Here is a 21,917-nt window from a genome sequence, read left to right as displayed (position 1 = left end):
GAGGGGGGGGGGGGGTTGAAAGGAATGTAGAGGTAGTAGGGGACAGTATAGTCAGGGGAATAGACACTGTTCTCTGCAGCCAAGAGCGACAGTCCTGTGTTGCCTGCCCAGTGCCAGGGTTCGGGACATCTGCTCAGGGCTGGAGAGGAATTTGCAGTGGAAGAGGGAGGACCCAGTGGTCATGGTCCACATAGGTACTAAAGATATAGATAGGACTTGGAAAGAGGTTCTGCATAGGGAGTATGAGGAGCTAGACACTAAATTAAATAGCAGAACCTCAAAGGTAATAATCCAGTATAGTATACCTGGATTTCCAAAAGGCATTCAATAAGGTGCCACACCTTATTAAAGATTAATCGGCAAAATAAAGGTTCATGGATTTGGGGGTAATATATTAGCATGGATAGATGATTGGTTAACAGACAGGAAGCAACAAGTGGCATAAACGGGGCATTTTCAAGTTGGCAGGCAGTAAATAGTGGAGTGCTGCAAGGATCGGTGCTGGGGCCTCAGCTATTTACAATCTGTATTAATGACTTGGATGAAGAGACAGAGAGTAATGTTTGCTGATGATACAAAGGAAAGTGGAAAGGTAAGCTGTGGGGAGGACACAGAGGCTGCAAAGAGATATAGACAGGTTAAGTGAGTGGGCAACAAGATGGCAGATGGAGTATAATGTGGGTAAGTGTGAAGTTATTTACCTTGACCATAAGAATAAAAAGTAGAATTGTTTTAAAAGGTGTGCAACTCCTAAGTTCAATGTTCAAAGAGACTGGGTGTGCTTGTACAAGGAATGCAGAAAGTTAACATGCAGGTACAGCAAGCAATTAAGAAGGCAAATGGTATGTTGGCCTTTATTGCAAAGGGATTGGAGTACAGGAATAAGGAAGTATTGCTACAATTGTACAGGGTTTTAGTGAGACCACATCTGGAGTACTGTGTGCAGTTTTGGTCTCCGCATTTAAGAAAGGTTAGACTTGCACTGGAGGCAGTACAGCCAAGTTTCACTGGATTGGTCCCTGGGATGAAGGGATTGACCTATGATGAGAAGCTAAGTAAATTGGGCCTGTATTCTCTGGAGTTTAGAAGAATGAGAGGTGATCCCATTGAAGCATAAAAGATTCTAACGGGGCTGGATAGGGTAGACACTGAAAGATTATTTCCGCTGGTCAGGGAATCTAAAACATGGGGGCACAATCTCAGGATAAGGGGCCAATCATTTAAGACTGAGATTAGGAGAAATTACTTCACTCAAAGGATTGTAATTTTTTGGAATTCTCTACCCCAGAGGGTTGTGGATGCTCCATTGTTGAATACGTTTAAGGCTGGGATAGATAGATTTTTAGTGTCTCAGGGAATCAAGGGATATGGCGAGCAGGCAGGAGAGTGAAGTTGAATCTTAAGATCAGCCATGAGCATTTTGTATGGTGGAGCAGGCTCGATGGGTCATATGGTCTACTCCTGCTCCTATTTCTTGTCTTCTTCTGTTCTTGTGTTCAAAGATCTTCTACCGGCATGTAAATAGTAAGTGAGTAGTAAAAGGTGGAGTTGGGCCCATTAGGGACAAAGAGGGTAATATATTCTTAGAGGTGCAGGGCAAGTGTAATATATTTAATGAGTACATTGTATCAGTGTTCACTAAGGGAATTGAAACTGACAAAATATCAGTAGACGCTGAGAGAGTAGAGGAAATGGATAGGTAAAAATTGAGCGGGGAAGGTACCAAATAAGGCTATACTTAGGGTAGATAAATCACCTGGTCCAGATAACCTGCATCCCAAATTGCCAAAGGACATGGGGATAGAGGTAACAGAAAGGCTTGCCATTATCTTTCAATCTTCCTTGGATACGGGGGAGGTGCCAGAGGATTGGAGAGTGGCAAATGTGACACCCTTATTCAAGAAAGGGTGTAAGGACAGTCCTAGCAACTACAGGCCTGTTAGTTTAACATCAGTGGTGGGTAAGGTTTTAGAAAGAATAATCAGGGAAAACAATCAACAAACACTTGGGAGAGGTTCAAGTTAATTATGGATAGCCAGCATGGATTTGTAAAAGGCAGATCATACTTGACTAATCTAATTGAATTTTTTGATGAAATAACAGAGAAGGTTGCTGAAGGGTATGTGATAGATATTGTTTATATGATTTTAAGGAAGAGTTTGATAAGGTACCACATAAAAGGTTGGTTAACAAAATTCAGGCTCATGGAATAGGAGGGTCAGTGTCCATTTGGATAAAAAAATTGGCTTAAGGACAGAAAACAGCGAGTCATAGTAAAAGGTTGTTTTTCAGACTGGAGGATGGTTGACAGTGGTGTTCCCCAAGGGTCAGTGCTGGGACCACTGCTTTTCTGGCTATGTATACATTACTTGGATATTGGAATACAGAGTAGAATCTCAAAATTTGCTGATGATACCAAACTTAGAGGCATGGCAAACAGTGAGGATGATCTGAACCACCTGCAATAGGACATAGATAGGCTAGCAGAATGGGCAGATAGGTGGCAGATGGAATTTAATACTGACAGTGTGAGGTGATCCATTTTGGCAATATATCCTTAATGGCACAGTTCTAAATAGTGTGCAGGAACAAAGGGACCTGGGGGTGCATGTGCATCAACCTTTGAAGATGGCAGGAAATATTGAGAGATTGGCTAGTCAAGCATATGGAATCATGGGCTTCATAAATAAAACCATTGAGTACAAGAGCAGGGAGGTTATGCTGAACCTTTATAAAACTCTGGTTAGGTCCCAACTGGAGTATTGCATCCAGTTTTGGTCACCCTTCGGGAAGGCTGTGAGGCTCCTTGAGAGTGTGCAGAGGAGAATTAGCAGAATGGTTCCAGGGATGGAGGATTTTAGTTACAAGGTTAGGTTGGAAAAACTGGGTTTGTTCTCCTTAAAATAAAGGAAATTGAGGGGAGATTTAATAGAAGTAAACAAGATTATGACAGGTGTGTATAAGTTAGACAAGGAAAAACTGTTCCCATTAACTAATGGTACAAGGACTAGGGGAGACAGATTGAAGGTTTTGGGCAAGAGATGCGGGGGGAATATGAGGAAGAACTTTTTTACGCAGCGGGTGGTAATAACCTGGAACTCATTGCTCACAAGGGTGGTGGAAGCGGAGACAATCAATGACTTCAAAAGGAAGTTGGATGGTCACTTGAGCTATGGGGATTGAGTGGGGAAGTGGGACTGACTGGATAGTTCCGTGGAGAGCTGGCATGGACCCGATGGGCCAAATGTTTTCCTTCTGTGCCATAAATGTCTCTATGACTCTATGACTCTATGAGTCATGGCATCAAGCAGGATCAAAATGATTTTCCCTTCCAGTTCAGGAGAGCCGAGACCGGAATTAAAATCCAACTGCTGCCCTAACTGAACTCGGTAACTCAGTACAGAGCAGGGTGCTACCTGGGCCATGACGCTCAGTGCTACACCAAGTGGGATCTTAACCCACTGAACAACAGAAAGGGTCAATTCATCCTTTATAAGAGTCATATGGTTCAAGCTTAAATCTGGGTGTGTCGCAGCAGAACATTTAAGATTCACAAAGTGGGGGCATCTCCAATGAACTCTTTCTTTCTTCTAAACTTCAGATGTGAATGAATGTCAAACTGGAAGCCACGACTGTCACAGCTCGGCCTCCTGTTTCAACAGCCCCGGCTCTTTCCAATGTGTGTGTAGGGCTGGTTATACTGGAGATGGAAGGACTTGTACAGGTAAATAATACTGAATCTTCCACTGTAGCAATCCCTCAATTTACATATTTATTCCTTGGAATCAGTATATTTTTCTATTCTGATGAATCCCAAATAACTAGCAGTTTGCTCCAGTTAAGAATAAAGATGTGACCTGTGACGTTACTGGTCTGATAGACTCAACCACTCACTACCTGAACCAGCTGGGCCATGGGGGAAATCCCTTTAGTTTTTAAAAAATTTACTTTTGGGATGTGGGCATTCAGTGGCTAGGCCAGCATTTATTGCCCAATTCCTATTGCCTTTGAGAAGTTGGTAGTGAGCCTTCTTCCTGAATATCTGCTGTGCATGTGGTGATGATGTTTTCACAGTATTGTTAAATAGAGAGTGCCAAGACTTTGATCCAGTGTCGATAACGATATAGTCAACCACGTCCAACTCAGGAAGGTGTGTGACTTGCAGGGGAACTTGCAGGTGACGATTTTCCAATACAGCTACCGTTCTTGCCATTCCAGAGGTGGAGTCACAGGTTTGGGAAGTGCTGTCTAAGATGTTACAAGCAAGTTGCTGATATACATCCTGTAGATAGCGAAAGGATTGAATGTTTAAGATAGTGATGAGCTGCAGCTCAAGCAGAGTGCTGTCCCGAATTGTGCTGAGCTTCTTTAGTGCTGTTGCAGCTGCACTTATCCAGAAAAGTGGAGAGTATTCCATCACACTCCTGACTTCTGCCTTGTAGATGGTGGACAGGCTTTCGGGAGTCAGGAAGTGAGTGACTCTCTGCAGCATATCCAGCATTTAACCTCCTATTGTAGCCACAGTATTGTTGTGACTGGTCCAGTTAAGCTTTTGGTCAATGGCAATTCACAAATTGTTGACAACAGGGATTTGAAAATAGTAATGGCGTTGAATATCAAGGGGAAGTGGTTAGACTTTTGTTGGAGATCATCATTGTCTGGCACTTGTATGACATGAACATTAGCTGCCACTTATCATTCCAAACTTGGATTTCTCTAGGTCTTGCTACATGCAGGCATGGACTGCTTCATTATCTGAGGAATTGTGAATTATTTATTTTCGATGTTAACATGTCTAGCATGTCCAAACCGTCACATGTGTTACTGCATTGAAATGTAATGTTTGTTAAAAAGGAAATCCCTTTGTGAATAAAGAAATGTTGTAACGGTTCCTCACATCTGGAACTGTAGTGTTGGATTTTATGGATCTTTGGTGCTAAGAAACAAACTGCCAGATGTTCAATATCTGGCCAAAAGGTTGCCAGGGCAGTAAATCTATCACGTGTTTGTTATTCAATTGTTGGAATTTTTTCCTTCATCCCTAGAAACATCCAGTGAATCCTAGGCATTGATGTGTGATGAACTATCCATGAATCTGTTTCTGTTACAAGGGTTGAGCCTAAATCTGGATGTGTGGCAGTAGACATTTTAGCATTTGCAAGCTGGGAAGCCTCCAATGAACTCTTCCTTTCTTCTAAACTTCAGATGTGAATGAATGTCAAAGTGGAAGCCACGACTGTCACAGCTCGGCCTCCTGTTTCAACAGCCCTGGCTCTTTCCAATGTGTGTGTAGGGCTGGATATACTGGAGATGGAAGGATTTGTACAGGTAATTGACACTGAATCTTCCAAGGGGAAAATCACTCCATTTCAATTTTCTGTCTCACTTAGAAGAGCATGATAAGAAAAAAAAGACTTTCATTTATATCGTGCCTTTCAAGACATTAGGATGTTCCAAAACACTTGAGGGTCAATGAAGTACTTATGAAGTGTAGTCACTGTTGTAAAGTGGGAAATTCGCCAGCCAAGTTACGCGCAGCAAGTTGCCACAAAGAGCAATCTGATAATGACCAGGTAATCTGAATTAATGACAAGAAATGAGTGCTAAATAATGGCACTGGATATAAGTTCTTCAAAATAGTGCCATGGGATTATTACTTCCACCTGACAGGACAGGCAGCAACTTGATGTAACGTCTCATCCAAAAGACGGCACCTCCAACAGTTAGCACTCCCTCAGTACAGTGCAGGAGTGCCAGCCTAGATGTTTGTGCTGAAGTTTCAACCCATAATTCTCTGACTCAGAGGCAACAGTGCTAGCTTTTGATCCATCCTGTTAGCTCTACCTGGGTTAATAAGGGACAGTCAGCATGGATTTGCTAGAGGCACATTGTGTCTGTCTAACCTGATTGAGCTCTTTGATGAAGTAACAGAGAGAATTGATAAAGGTAGTGCAGTAGATGTTGTATGTATGGATTTTCAAAATGCAGTTGATAAAGTGCCACAAAACAGACTTATTCATAAAATAAAAGCACATGATGTTAAAGGAATGGTGGTAACTTGATTTTTTTTATTCTTTCATGAGATGTGGATGTCGCTGGCAAGGCCAGCATTTGTTGCTCATCCCTAATTGCCTTTGACAACTGCGTAGCTTGCTAGGCCATTTCAGAGGGCTTGATTACATAATTGGCTTAGGGATAGGAGGCAGAGAGTAGTGATGAACAGATTTTATTCTGATTGGAGAGAAGTTTGATGTGGGGACCCCAGTGGTCAGTATTTGGACCATTGTTTATCTTGTTACCACTGCACAGTCCTTGTAGAGACCAAGTCCCATCTTCACATTGAGGATACCCTCCATCGTGTTGTGTGGCACTACCACTGTGCTAAATGGGATAGATTTAGAACAGATCTAGCAATGCAAAACTGGACATTCATGAGGCTCTGTGAGCCATCAACAGCAGCAAAATTGGACTCAACCACAATCTGTAACCTTATGGCCCGGCATATCCTCCACTCTACCATTACCATCAAGCTGGGGAATCAATCCTGGTTAAATGAAGAGTGCAGGAGGGCATGCCAGGAGCAGCACCAGGCATACCTCAAAATGAGGTGTCAACCTGGTGAAGCTACAACCCAGGATTACTTGCATGCCAAACAGCGGAAACAGCATACGATAGACAGAGATAAGCGATCCCACAACCAACAGATCAGATCCAACCTCTGCAGTCCTGCCACATCCATTCGTGAATAGTGGTGGACAATTGAACAACTCACTGGAGGAGGTGACTCCACAACTATCCCCATCCTCAATGATGGGGGAGCCCAGCACATCAGTACAAAAGATATGGCTGAAGCATTTGCAACACTCTTCAGCCAGAAGTACCAAGTTGATGATCCAACTTGGCCTGTCCCTGAAGACCCCAGCATCACAGATGCCGGTCTTCAGCCAATTCAATTCACTCCGCGTGATATCAAGAAACGACTGAAGGCACTGGATACTGCAAAGGCTACGGGCCCTGACAACAGGGTACTTGTGCTCCAGAATTAGCCACGACCCTAGCCACGACCCTGTTCCAATACAGCTACAACACTGGCATCTACCCAGCAATGTGGAAAATTGCCCAGGTATGTCAAAGTGGAAGCCATGACTGTCACAGCTCGGCCTCCTGTTTCAACAGCCCTGGCTCTTTCCAATGTGTGTGTAGGGCTGGATATACTTGAGATGGAAGGAATTGTACAGGTAAACAATACTGAATCTTCCCAGGGAAAATCGCTCCATTTCCATATCTTTCTTGGAGGATTTTTATTTGTGTCTGTTGCAGTGAGTTCCTCTTGACCAAGAATAAAATAAACTGATACTGTATCTTCCCTTTTGATTCTTTGGAAACATTTATATTAGAAGAAGTTACAGAACTTTACAGCACAGAAGGAGACACTTTGGCTCATGGAACCTGCACCAGCTTTCAAAAACATTACCTGCTTAGTGTCACTCCATAGTCTCATTCAACTGCCCTTTCCCATACCTTTTGAATGTTTTTATCTCATATTTATTTCCCTTTCTGAAAGCTGTCATAGGTTCTGCTTACACTAGTTTTTATGGTCAAGCAATTTGTACTCAATACTCAAGAAGAAAAATCTCTCCACTTTCTAACTCTTATTAACAATCTCTTTTCCCCCTTGAGTGTAGCGTATCCAAGTTTGCTGATGATACAAAGTCAGGTGGGAAAGTAAGCGGTGAGGAGGACACAAAGAGGCAACAGAGAGATATAGACATGTTGAGTGAGTGGGAGAGAACATGGCAGATGGAATACAATGTGGCGAAGTGTGAAGATATCCACTTTGGTAGGAAAAATAAAGCAAAATATTTTTTGAATGATGAGAGACTGGGAAATATTTGCATTCAGAGGGACCTGGGTGTCCTTGTATATGAATCACAGAAAATTAGCAGGCTGGATTCTATACAGCCCTTGACATCGGGATCCGTGGTGGGGTGTGCCTGACGATGGTCCCGGATGAGGGTCGCCACAGACTTTGACAGTGGCAGGACCTGGCCCGATATTGCTGGCGGTGGCGAGGCCTCGTGGCTGCCCGCACCCCCACCCCCCCCCCCCCCCACACTCAGCAACGGGTCCGCAATTTAAATATTTAAACAAATTAAAATACCTGCATCAATTACTCTCGTGTCGCCTTCTGAAGTCCAGTGCGATCTTTACCCCATCGGCCAGCACTGCTGGGCCTTTGGATCCCTGTCAGGGGAAATGAGGTGCAACACTGGTGGGGAGGGGGGAGGAGGTAAGTTTCTCAGTGCCAGGGGTGGGGGAACAGGGTCAATTTAATGTCGTGGGTGTAGGGGATGGTGGGAAGGGTTATAGTTTAAAGTTTGTGGAGTTGGGGGAGAAAAGGTCAGATGGCAAATGTTAGTGTTTTTGCGGGGGGAAAGGGCAAACAACTAATTTAGTTGTTATTGGGGGATGGGAGAGGGGCAAAAGAGATGTAATTATTTATTTCCATTAAATGTTTCTTTAAACATTTAAATCTGCTGGTAGGGATAACAGCCCTTTAAAAATTGCTGGGGGGGGACAGCCCGCCCCCTCCATGTGATCAGAGTGGGGTGACCCATCCTGGCTATTTAAATGAGCCGCCACACTTGAAATCGCGGTGACTCTTGGCGTGCGGCCCGCACAGGCGGGCTGCCATTTTATTGCAGCTTATAGAATTTAGCCCAGCATGTAGGTACAGCAGGCAATTAGGAAGACAAATGGTATATTAGCTTTTGTTACAAAGGGATTGGAGTATAAGAGTAAAAAAGCCTTACTACAATTATACAGGGCAGTTGTGAGGCCACACCTGAAGTACTGTGTGCAGTTTTGGACCCCTTATCTAAGGAAGGACATACTTGCCTGGAAGATTCACTAGACTGGTTCCTGGGATGAGGAGAGAATGAGTAGACTAGAGTTAAATTCCCTGGAGTTTGGAAGATTGAGAGGTGATCTAATTGAAATATATAAAATTCTTAAAGGGCTTGACAGGGTAGATGCTGGGAAATGTTTCCTCTGGCTGGGGAATCTAGTACACGGAGTCACAGTCTGAGAATAAAGTGTTCAGCCATTTAGAACTGAGATGAGGAGAAATTTCTCCACTCAAGGGGTTGTGAATCTTTGAAATTCTCAGTTGTTGTATATTCAAGGCAAAGGTCAATAGATTATTAGGGACTAAGGGAATTAAGGGATGGGGATAGTATAGGGAGGTGGAGTTGAGGTAGACGATCAGCCATTGTCATGTTGAATGGAAGAGCAGGCTCGAAGGGCCACATGGCCTACTCCTGCACTTGTTTATGCGTTTATGTTTCTACTTCTCTCTCCCTCTACCTAGCTCTTTATAATGCACTCTTGGGTCTCCCCCCACTAAACAGTCTAATTATCTCTCTCCCTTGCTCCTTTCGAGCTCTCACTTTAAAGCTCTTGTTCTTCTTCCCTCTAATACTCTCATTCTCTCTCTCTTCCCACTCTCTCTGCTCTCTCCCTTCAATGGAATGAACTGCAAATTAAAACAGGTGCAAAATAAAGACATGAGAATGTTAACCTAGATTCAAAGGAGGCATTTGAAATCAGTGAGACAATCGGGTGTAATTTTAGCCTAAACTGCTGGTGGCAGATCTGATTGTATCAGCTGTTCAGTGGAAGTCAATAGAATGTAAAAAGTGGTGGGTGACCCGATCCCGATAGTTTCCCACTGGCCTTTTGGATTAAAACTACTCCCAACATGCTAAGTTTAAAATGTTAACAACCGAATCTGCAATCTTTGTTCAATAGAGTTTGAATTTTGAAAGATGTGACTTTTATTGTTTTAATTGACCATCCAACCGGCTTTTTTTGCGAGCTAAGTTGAACATGACAGGCCTTTGTTTTTCAGATGTAGATGAATGTCTATGGAACAATGGCGGCTGCTCCCAGCTCTGTGTGAACATAGTGGGCAGTTACCAGTGTCGCTGCCACCCAGGATACACCTTGAGACCCGGAAGCAGAACAACCTGCACAGGTTTGACCTTTCACATTTCAGTTCTGAAGCATTCATATCAAACATTTTTTTAAAATAAAGCAAGACTTGTATTCTACAGCATCCGATTGTGTTTCTCAGCTGTGGTTTGGTGATAACATTCCGTAGCACTGTTCAAAGAAGTGATGGGGAGTTCTACTGGTGTCCTGGTTGATATCTATCCCTCAACAATATCACTCGAACACTATTTCATTGCTGTTTGTAGGACTTTGTGCACAAATTGGCTGCTGCACTTCCCACATTACAACAGTGATGACAGTTTAAAAAGTACTTAATCAGCTGTAAATTGCTTTGGGATGTCCTGAGATCATGAAAGGCCTCATAAACATGCAAATTCTTTCTTTCATTTGAAAGACGGCAGCTCTGACAGTACAGCACTGTCTCATGACTACACTGAAGTGTGAGCCTGCATTATGTGTTCCAATCTCTGATGTTGGAACTTGAAGCCATGAGCTTCTAACCCAGAGGCGAGATTGTTACTTAAAGAGCAGGGAGTTCTTCTTGTATCCTGGACAACATTCTTCCTTCAATGAACAACACTGAACAGATTATTCTTTGGAACAGGAGTAGGCCATTCAGCCCCTTGGGCCTGTTCCACCATTCGATTACATTACATTTCATGACAGATCCATCTAAATTCTATTGACCCAACTTTGATCCATAATCCCTTGATACCCTTACCTAACAAAAACTTATCTATCTCAGTCTTGAAAGCTCCAAACGTTCCACAGCCATCTGGGGGAGAGATTTTCAGATTTCCACTACCCTTTGTGTGGAAAAAGTCTTTCTTGACTTTATTTTTGAATGGCCTAGCTCTAATTATGCCCTTTTGTTTTGGATTTCCTGACAAGAGAAAATGGTTTCTCTGTATCTACCCTATTGCATCCCTTAATCATTTTAAACACTGCATCGCACACTGTTCTGAGAGACACATTAAGATGCTAGATGAATACAATCTGATGTTTCTTAAGGAGCAAAATCTTCAGGAATTATGGGGAGAAACATTGGCAAAATCTAGTTACATGATTACTCAAAGCCATTAAAGTATAAACAAAATACTTGGGTTCATTTCTATAAAGATAGAGTTCCAAAGCAGAGCAGTTATGTTAAACTTATTTAGAACCTTGGTTAGACCACTTGGAGTATGATGCACAGTTCTGGTCTCAGTATTACAAAAAGGATATAGAAGCACTGGAGAAAGTGCAAAAAAAGTTGTAGAAGGATGATACCAGAACTGAGAGGAGACTAATGAGGAAAGATTGAAGAGTCCAAGGCTTTTTATTCTAGGAACAAGACAGAGAAGTGACCTGATACAGGTCTTTAAAAGTATAAAGGGGTTCAGTGGGGTAATGTAGAGAAGGGTTTCTGTTGTAGGGTAGTCCAAAAATAGGGGCCATAAATATAAGGTAGTACTAATAAATACAGTAAGTCAGGAGAAGCTTCTTTACCACCCTAAGAGTGGTAAGAATGTGGAACTCACTACCACAAGGAGTAGTTGAGGCAATTTGCATTGGTGCCTTTAAGAGGAAGCTGAGCAATGAGGGAGAAAGCAGTAGAAGGTATGTTGACAGGGTTAAATCAAGTGGGAAGAACTTGTGTGTAGTACAAACACCCACCTAGATCTAGTGGGCCGAATGACCTGTTTCTATGCTATAGATTCTATGCAAAGCCATGGCTGAAGATCAAGGATGTATCTATTTTTTGTTTGGGAAGTTTGTCCAGTTATATCCTTGCCAGGGACTGTTAACCAGGTTCTCACAACTCTTGCACTCGCCCTCCAATTCACTTTTGTTTATTCTTTACGCTGCTTTCAGATGTCAATGAGTGTGTGAATCCAGTAATGAATCGGTGTGACCCAAACGCTCATTGCCTGAACTCGGATGGTTCCTATCGCTGTGAGTGCAAATCCTATTACAGAGGGAATGGGACACACTGTGAAGGTAAGTAACAGAGCACGGATCTCAACCTCCCCTCTCACTGATGTAGCAACCACAGAACCTGAAAATGCATTGGGGTAGATTTATATCTTTATTGCCTGGTAGGAAGGGGAATCGGGCAGGTTCTGTGCAATTATTTTTCCCTTGCTAGATTTTCTTCACAGCTCTTCAGCTAGGTGATGCTTAAATCCCTGGCAGTAAGGACAGAAATCTACCCCGACTGAGGGGAAGGATGTTGAAAACTAATGGGTTTATCATCGGGTTCATTAGGATCAATGGGTGGTGTGTTGCTTTTGTTATAGGATTAGTTAAACCAGAGAATGAGAGTTCAAAGCCTACCATGGAAGTTTGTATATTTTACTTCCGTTTAAAAAAAAATTAAGAATCTGGAAATAAAGAAACATTGGGCTGAATTTTATAAGCCGGCTGCCGAAATCAGTGGCGGGTGAAAAAAATGCGCATGTCAAAGAGCCACCGTGATTCCACGCTGACGCCATTTTTAAAGGGCTATTAACCCTACCGGTATATTTAAATATTTAAAGAAACATTTAATGAAATTAAATAAATACATCTCTTTTGCCCCTCTCCCACCCCAACCCCATAAAAATTAAATTAATTATCCGCCCTTTCCCCCTCAAAAACGTTTACCTTTAGCATCTGACCCCCTCCTTCCCCAAACTGCATAAACTTTAAACTCCAATCCTTCTCACCATCCCCTATACCCAGGATGTTAACTTGACCCTGTTTCCCCTCGCCCCCCCCCCCCCCCGCCCTGCACTGAGAAACTTACCTCCTCCCTGTTGCGCCTCGTTTTCCCAGACGGGGATCCAAAGGCGGGTGTGCCAGCCGTCGGGCTGAAGATTGCAGTGGGACATCGAGATTAATGATAAGTATATTTCTCAGAAGAGAGAAATAATAAACAGGCGAATAAAGCATCAGGGCTGAGGGACAGGTTAGGAGGTATAGCCCAAATAAGAGTTCTATATACAAATGCACGGAGTGTAAGGAATAAACTAGATGAACTGCAGGCGCAAATTCAAATGGAAGATTATGATGTGGTGGCTATTGCGGAGACATGGCTGCAGAGATGGTTGGGACTGGGAACTGAATATACCTGGTTGTAAAGTTTACAGGAGGGACAGGGAAAATGGCAGAGGGGGTGGAGTAGCCTTAGTGATTAGAAATAATATCACCTCATTGGTGAGGGAGGATATAATGAGGGGAAAGCATCCAGTGGAGACCTTATGGGTGGAATTGAGGAACAGAAAAGGATCTAAAACTGTAATAGGTGTTGTGTATAGACCCTCTGGTAGCAGTTTTGAGGTGTTAGATTGTATAAATGCACAAATTAGGCAAGTGTGTAACAAGGCAGAGTAGTATTAATGGGGGATTTTAACTTACACATAGATTGGGAGAGACAGGTTAGCACCTGACAGAAAGATAGTGAATTTCTGGAATGTGTCCGGGATAGTTTCCCACAGCAATAAGTCCTCAATGCAACAAGGGGACAGGCAATATTAGATTTAGTTATGAGTAATGAGCCAAATTTAATTAGTAGCCTAACTATGCGTGAACATTTATCAAATAGTGATCACAACGTGATCGAATTGAAGGTAGCATTTGAAAGTGAAAAGCACGAACCAGCTACTAGAATTTTAGACTTGGGTAAGGCTGACTTTACCGGGATGAGACAGAGACTGTCCACGGTAAACTGGGTAGATCTGTTAATGGGTCAAACGATAAAGTCCCACATAAGAGACTGTTAACTAAGGTAGAAGCCCATGGAGTTGAGGGCAAATTATTGTCATGGTTAGGAAGTTGGTTGAGTGGTAGGCGACAGAGAGTGGGGATAATGGGTAAGTACTCCGATTGGCAGGATGTGACTAGTGGTGTCCCGCAGGGATCTGTGTTGGGGCCTCAATTATTCACATTATTCATTAACGACTTGGATGATGGCATAGTAAGTCATATATCCAAATTTGCTGATGATACAAAGTTAGGTGGCATTGTAGACAGTCTAGATGACAGCATAAAATTGCAAAGAGATATTGACAGACTAGGTGAGTGGGCAAAACTGTGGCAGATGGATTTCAATGCGGGCAAGTGTGAGGTTATCCATTTTGGACCAAAAAAGGATAGAGCAGGGTATTTTCTAAATGGGAAGAGGTTAAGTACAGTGGATGTCCAAAGAGACTGGGGGTTCAGGTGCATAGAGCAAGTGCAGAAAATAATCAAAAAGGCTAATGGAATGCTCGCCTTTATATCTAGAGGATTGGAGTATAAAGACACAGAGATTATGCTGCAGCTGTACAAAACCCTGGTTAGACCCCACTTGGAGTACTGTGAGCAGTTCTGGGCACCACACCTTAGGAAGGATATATTGGCCTTGGAGGGAGTGCAACGTAGACTTACAAGAATGATACCTGGACTACAGGGGTTAAGTTACGAGGGGAGATGACACAAATTAGGCCTGTTTTCGCTAGAATTTAGAAGGTTAAGGGGTGATCTAATCGAAGTCTTCAAGATATTAACAGGAAAAGACAGGCTAAATAAAGATAAACTATTTCCACTGGTTGGAGATTCTAAAACTAGGGGCATAGTCTAAAAATTAGGACCAGACCGTTCAGGAGAGATGTTAGGAAGCACTTCTTCATGTAAAGGGTGGTAGAGGTTTGGAACTCTCTCCCACAAACAGCAGTTGAAGCTAGAACAGTTGTTAATTTTAAATCTGAGATAGATAGATTTTTGTTAAGCAAAGATATTAAGGGATATGGGCCAAAGGCAGGTATATGGAGTTAGGCCGCGGATCGGCCAAGATCTAATTGAGTGGCGGGACAGGCTCGAGGGGCTGAATGGCCTACTCCTGTTGCTTTCTTCCTATGTTCCTATTAATCTCCTTTATTCGTGTAGCGTGACTGTGCTGCTGTCGCCGAATGGGAGGATCGGGCCAGGCCCTGTCGGTGTCGAGGTCCGTGGCAGGCCTCATCTGGGGCCATCTTCAGGCCCCCCCCAATCCCACCATGGCAGCCGATGTTGGGGGCTCCTTAAAATCCAGCCCATTATCAGTTAAAGTGACAAAGAAGCTGTTGGATTGTTGTAAAAACCCAATTGGTTCACTCATGTCATAGATAGAGAAGGTATTGAGGTTAAGAGGAAGTTAAAAATAGGAGCTCGCCGGTAGTAATTTCTTGGATTACTCCCAGTGCCACACACTAGCGAGAGTAGAAATAGGAAAGTAGTGAAGATCAATGCGTGGCTTGAGGCATGGTGCAGGAGGAAGGGCTTCAGATTCTTGGGATATTGGGAACAACTCTGGGGAAAGAGGGGCCTATTCATAAGGGACGGTTTGCACCTCAACAGCACTGGGACCAATGTCCTCACAGAGAAGTTCACTCGTGTGGTTTGGGAGGGTATAAAATAAATTGGCAGTGGCATGGGCACCAGCATGTAGAAGTTGAAAAAGATAAATAAGGTGCATAAAGGAGTGACAGAGTTGGATAGTACTAGAGAAAAAAGTAGTACCATATTAGAAAGGAGCGGATTAAGAGAAATACAGAGACAGGTTTAGAATGCATGTATGTAAACATGCAAAGCGAGGTGAATAAGGTTCATGAGCTACAAGCACAAATAGCCACGTGGGAATATGATATAGTGCCAAACGTTTCCATCCGACCCACGGTTGTAAACTGTACCCGGGCCGTTCCTCATCCTCACCGTGAGTGAAGATGTCAAATATCCCTTTGTCAGTCCGGCTTTTAAACTACTGCGCTGTCAGTTTCACAGGTGACAGCCGCTGACTCTCACACAGTCACAGAGAGTGGAACGCTCTTTTAAAGTTCTTTTAAAAGTCAGTTCTTTCAAAAAGTTGTTTGCACTGGAGTGCTGACTTGGGTTGCATTAGAGTGCTAAAGTGGAAGTTTTGTGACTGAGGGTAATTAAGGGTTAATTTTACCTTAAGTCTAGTCTGTCTTTTATTTAGCAGATTAACTTAACAGTTGCAGTTTGGGTTGGAGAAGGTGAGTTTTAGACCAGCTTTAAACAGAGTTCACTCAGGCTCTGCTTGCAGCTGCACCTTGTTAATTAGAGAATTGATTTAAAGCAGTTTTCACAGGCTAGAGTCAGTCAGTATAAAAGTGGGCCATCTTACAGTGCTGACCTTGTTTGCATTGGAGTGCTGACTTGGGTTGCATTAGAGTGCTAAAGTGAAGTTTTGTGACTGAGGAAGTTCGGTGAGGAGGGAGCGAGGAGCTCCTTTCATTTCCTACCTGTCCTCAGATGAGGGGAGCCGAGAGTTTCCAAAGAGCACAGCTGACTGGTGAGTAAGTCCTGGTGGGTATTTTTCAAACTGGATTGAATTGTAAGTCATTGTTTTAGCAAGACTTAGTTGTTTTTTTAAATTATAATAGTCTTCTAAAGTTTTAAATTTAAAGGGTTTAGTCATGGCAGGAGAGCTTAAAGCCGTGCTTTGCTCCTCTTGCTGCATATGGGAATCCGGGAACATTTCCAATATCCGGGACCAGCATGTGTGCAGGAAGTGTGTCCAGCTGCAGCTCCTGGAAGCTCGGGTTTCAGAGCTGGAACGGCGGCTGGAAATACTGTGGAGCATCCGTGAGTCTGAGAGCATTGTGGATAGCACGTATAGAGAGGTGGTCACACCGCAGCTAAAGGGACTTGAAGGAAGGGAATGGATGACCACCAGGTAGTCCAAGAGAAACAGGCAGGTAGTTCAGGAGTCCCCTGGGGTCCCGCTTGCAAATCGGTATTCCATTTTGGAGGCTGATGAGGGTGGTTCCTCTAGGGAGTGCGGACAGAGCCAAGCTTCTGGCACCACAAGCAGCCTGTCTGTTGGGGGAAGGGAGAAAGAGGAAGAGCAATAGTAATAGGGGATTCTATAGTCAGGGGAACAGATAGGCCTACTGTGGCCGTCAACGTGACTCCAGGATGGTGTGTTGCCTCCCTGGTGCCAGGGTCTGGGATGTCACTGAACGGCTGCAGGGCATCCTGAAGGGGAAGGGTGATGAGGCAGAGGTCATGGTACATGTTGGTACCAATGACATAGGTAGAAAGAGGGATGAGGTCTTGCATCAAGAATTTAGGGAGTTAGGCAGTAGACTAAAAAGCAGGACCTCTCGGGTTGTAATCTCTGGATTACTCCCAGTGCCACGTGCTAGCGAGTATAGAAATAGGAGAATAGCACAGATGAACACGTGGCTTAAGAGTTGGTGCAGGAGGGAGGGTTTTAGATTCCTGGACCACTGGGATCGTTTCTGGGGAAGGTGGGACCTGTATAAGCGGGACGGTCTACATCTGAACCAGAGGGAACTAACATCCTTGCTGGCGGGTTTGCTTGTGCTGTTGGGAGGAGTTTAAACTAATTTGGCAGGGGGAGGGGATGCAGACTCCTAGCAGAATAGGGACATAGCTAAACACAGGAAAGCGAACAAGTCAGAGGGAATACAGCGGAAGTAAGTTCCAAGGGAGTAAGACCAGGATGGAAGGCCTCTACTTTAATGCCAGGAGTATTGCAGGTAAAACGGATGAGTTAAGGGCAATGATTGACACATGGAATTGTGATAAAGTAGCTATCACGGAGACATGGTTGAGGGAGGGGCAGGATTGGCAGCTCAATATCCCGGGATATAGAATCTTCAGGCGAGACAGAGGAGGGGGTAAAAGAGGAGGGGGCATTGCAATATTAGTTAAGGAGTCAGTTACTGCAGTAAGGAGATATGATATCTTGGAGGGGGCATCAAATGAAGCTTTATGGGTAGAGTTTAGGAATAAAAAAGGGACAGCCACATTGCTAGGTGTTTATTATAGACCCCCAGATAGTCAGCGGGAAATTGAGGAGCAAATATGTGCACAATTTGCAGAGGTGTGTAAAAATAATAGGGTAATTATATTCGGTGATTTCAACTTTCCCAACATTAAGTGGGATAGTCATCGTATTAAGGGCTTGGATGGAGTGGAGTTCTTAAAATGTATACAGGAGAACTTTTTAGCTCAATATGTAGAGGATCCAACAAGGGAGGATGCAGTGCTGGACCTAATTCTGGGGAATGAAGCCGGACAGGTGGTTGATGTGTTGGTGGGGAGCATTTTAGTGATAGTGACCACAACATGGTACAATTTAAGCTTGTTATGGAGAAAGAAATAGACAAGTTGCAAAAAAAAAGGTTTTGAATTGGAGGAGTGCGAATTTTAGTAAAATAAGGCAGGATCTGGCCAAGGTAGACTGGAAAGAGTTACTTGTCGGGAAATCTAGAGAAGAGCAGTGGGGGGCATTCAAAAAGTAAATGGGGAGGGTACAGGCCCAACATGTTTCCTCTGGGGTAATAGGTAGGAGCAACAAGCCCAGAGAACCATGGATGACCAGAAACATTCAGGGTATGATGAGAAGGAAAAGAGAGGCTTTTAGCAAATACAAGGAGAGCAAATCAATGGAAGCATTAGTGGAACACAGAGTGTAGGATGGAGCTTAAGAAAGCAATTAGGATAGCAAAGAGGGGATATGAGAAAGCTCTGGCTGGTAAAAGTAAGGAAAATCCCAAGATATTCTATAAGTATATCAATGGGAAGTGGATAACCAGGAAAAGAATAGGACCCATTAGGGACCAAGGGGGAAATTTGTGGGTGGAGCCAGAGGAAATTGGTAGGGTGTTGAACGAATACTTTATATCTGTCTTCACCCAAGAGAATGAGGATGTAAATATGGAACTTAGAGAGAGAGACTGTGAGGTTCTCGAGCAAATTGTCATAGGAAGTGACAAGGTATTGGAGGTTTTGGCAGGCTTAAAAGTGGACAAATCTCCAGGTCCAGATGATTTGTGTCCCAGGATGCTGTGGGAGGCGAGGGTGGAGATTGCAGGGGCTCTGACCCTAATTTTTAATTCCTCTCTGGCCACGGGGGAGGTGCCAGAGGACTGGAGAACAGCTAATGTGGTCCCACTATTAAAGAAAGGTTGTAGAGATAAGCCAGGGAACTACAGACCAGTGAGTCTCACATCAGTGGTAGGGAAACTATTGGAGAAAAGTCTGAAGGAGAGAATCTATATCCACTTGGAGAGGCAAAATTTGATTAGGAATAGTCAGCATGGCTTTGTCAGAGGGAAATCATGCCTAACAAATTTGATTGAATTTTTTGAGAATGTGACCAGGTGTGTAGATGAGGGTAGTGCAGTTGATATAGTTTACATGGATTTCAGTAAAACCTTTGACAAGGTCCCACATGGGAGACTTATCAAGAAAGCAAATGCACATGGGATACAAGGTAACTATATAAGGTGGATTCAAAATTGGCTTAGCTGTAGGAGACAGAGAGTGATGACAGACGGCTGTTTTAGTGACTGGAAGCCAGTGTCCAGTGGCATACCACAGGGCTCTGTGCTGGGTCCCCTATTGTTTGTCATTTATATAAACGACATAGATGACTATGTGGGGGGTAGGATCAGTAAGTTCGCGGATGACACAAAGATTGGCCGAGTGGTTAACAGTGAGGTGGAGTGTCTTAGGTTACACGAAGATATAGATGGGATGGTCAAATGGGCAGAAAAGTGGCAGATGGAATTTAACGCTGAGAAGTGTGAGGTGATACACTTTGGAAGGAGTAATGTGACACGGAAGTATTCAATGAATGGCCTGACACTGGGAAGTTCTGAGGAACAAAGGGACCTTGGCGTGTTTGTCCATCGATCTGAGGGCAGAAGGGCAGGTTAATAGGGTGGTGAAAAAGGCATATGGGACACTTGCCTTTATCAATCGAGGCATAGATTACAAAAGCAGGGAGGTCATGTTGGAGTTGTACAGAACTTTGGTAAGGCCACAGCTGGAGTACTGTGTGCAATTCTGGTCGCCACATTATAGGAAGGATGTGATTGCATTGGAGGGGGTGCAGAGGCGATTCACCAGGATGTTGCCTGGGATGGAACATTTAAGCTATGAAGAGAGGTTGGATAGGCTTGGGTTGTTTTCGCTGGAGCAGAGAAGACTGAGGGGTGACCTGATTGAGGTGTACAAGATTATGGGAGGCATGGACAGGGTGGATAGGTAGCAGCTGTTCCCCTTAGTTGAAGGGTCAGTTACTAGGGGACACAAGTTTAAGGTGAGGGGCAGGAGGTTTAAGGGGGATTTGAAGAAGAACTTTTTTACCCAGAGGGTGGTGACGGTCTGGAATGCACTGCCTGGGAGGGTGGTAGAGGCGGGTTGCCTGACATCCTTTTAAAAAGTACCTGGATGAGCACTTGGCACGTCATAACATTCAAGGCTATGGGCCAAGTGCTGGCAAATGGGATTAAAGACACAGGTCAGGTGTCTTTAATGCATCGGTGCAGACTCGATGGGCCGAAGGGCCTCTTCTGCACTGTATTATTCTGTGATTCTGTGAAGGTTTTGTCAGTTTCAAAACCAACAGCCGCTGACATCAGAAACAGCCGTTTTCTAGCAGACTCGAGGTTTTCCAGTGGGTTCTGGCATTTTTTAAAAGTCCGCTGGAAAACCGAGTCTGTTGGGAAATGGCTGTTCCCGATGTCAGCGGCGGTCAGCTTTGAAACTGACAAAGGTCTTTTTTAAAAGAACTGACTTTTAAAAGAACTTTAAAAGAGTGTTCCACTCTGAAACTGTGGGAGAGAGAGGGTAGAGATAGGGAGGGGGGAGCAGAGGCAGAGAGGGGGGACAGAGAGAGAGAGGCAGAGAGGGGGGCAAAGAGAGGGGGGGGCACAGACAGAGAGACAGAGGGGGCAGAGAGAGAGAGAGTAAGGGGAAGAAAGGGGGAAGAGACAGAGAGAGGGGGAAACAGAGTAGGGGGGACATTGATGTGGGAACACTGGAGACACAGGGGAACATGGGGGGGTGGTTGGAGAGGGGCAGAGAGAGGGAGGAAAAGGAGACAGAGAGGGAGAGAGGGAGTGTCAAAGAGTCATTTACTTAAAGCACAGAATGAGGCCATTCTTTCCTTCGAACCCATGACGGCTCCCCATGGAGCTATGCAGTCAGTCCCACCCCCTGGCTCAATCCCCGTAGCCATGCAAGTCTGTTTCTCTCAGGCGACCATCCAACTTCCTTTTGAAGTCATTGATCGTCCCCACTTCCACCACCCTTGTGGGCAGCGAGTTCCAGGTCATTACCACCCACTGCATAAAAAAGTGCTTCCTCAAATTCCCCCTGCATCTTTTGCACAAAACTTTCAACCTGTATCCCCTAGTCCTAGAGGGCAGGGAGAGGGAAGAGAGAACGAGACAAGCACACACACAGCATGGGGAGAGGGGGAAGAGAGATCAAGGTCTCTCCTGAAAGATGGATATCTATCCAGAATACTCTGCATCGCTACATCAAGTGTGCAGGCAGAGATTGACAACTTATTCAGGCTAAAACAATGCCACGTATGTCACTAAATCAGTTTTCAATATCGTGACGAGAAAGTAAGTCAATAAATTAGTCTTCTCATTTAAAGCTTCTTCACAAAAATGCACATTTGTTGTTGTTTTTATTTGTAAGATAAATTTTTAATGCCTTTATCTTTCAAAATGTGCTCACCGGCCCCCCAGTCTGCGGCCTTCCGCCCGAACAGGTTGGACAACGCTGATATAGTGTCAATAATGGAAATGCGACTTAAAATGATGATGACTAGGCGCTTAATAGTCAAGGATATAAAGTGTTCAGAAAAGATAGGGAAGTAGAAAAAGGAGGTGGGGTGGCAGAAATGATTAGGGAAGACATTATAGTGTTGGAAAAGGAGGATATCCTCGAGGGGGCAAAGACAGAATCCATTTAGTTAGGGTTGAGAAGCAAAAAGGGTACGCTACTGGGGGTATTCTATAAGCCTCCAAATAATGAGAGAGAGATAGAGGAGCAAATCTGCAGGGAAATCGCAGAGATGTGGTGATATCGGGGACCTTAATTACCCAAATATTGATTGGGATAATGCTAGA

General features: G+C 44.0%; 1 protein-coding gene across 1 annotated transcript in view; it reads left to right on the top strand.

Moving 5' to 3' along the window:
- Positions 1 to 21,917, top strand: part of LOC137379362 (uncharacterized) — a 96,318-nt gene that overhangs the window by 432 nt on the left and 73,969 nt on the right. Inside the window, exons 3-7 of the mRNA XM_068050067.1 lie at positions 1,503 to 1,524; positions 3,602 to 3,724; positions 5,206 to 5,328; positions 9,911 to 10,036; positions 11,869 to 11,994. Coding sequence (XP_067906168.1) covers positions 1,503 to 1,524; positions 3,602 to 3,724; positions 5,206 to 5,328; positions 9,911 to 10,036; positions 11,869 to 11,994 — 520 coding nt within the window. The remainder of the gene's footprint in view (positions 1 to 1,502; positions 1,525 to 3,601; positions 3,725 to 5,205; positions 5,329 to 9,910; positions 10,037 to 11,868; positions 11,995 to 21,917) is intronic.

This window comes from Heterodontus francisci, chromosome 18 (genome assembly GCF_036365525.1).
Source record: "Heterodontus francisci isolate sHetFra1 chromosome 18, sHetFra1.hap1, whole genome shotgun sequence".
NCBI lineage: Eukaryota > Metazoa > Chordata > Chondrichthyes > Heterodontiformes > Heterodontidae > Heterodontus > Heterodontus francisci.
Note: the sequence above shows the minus strand (reverse complement) of the source record. Positions and strands in the feature narration are given on the sequence as shown.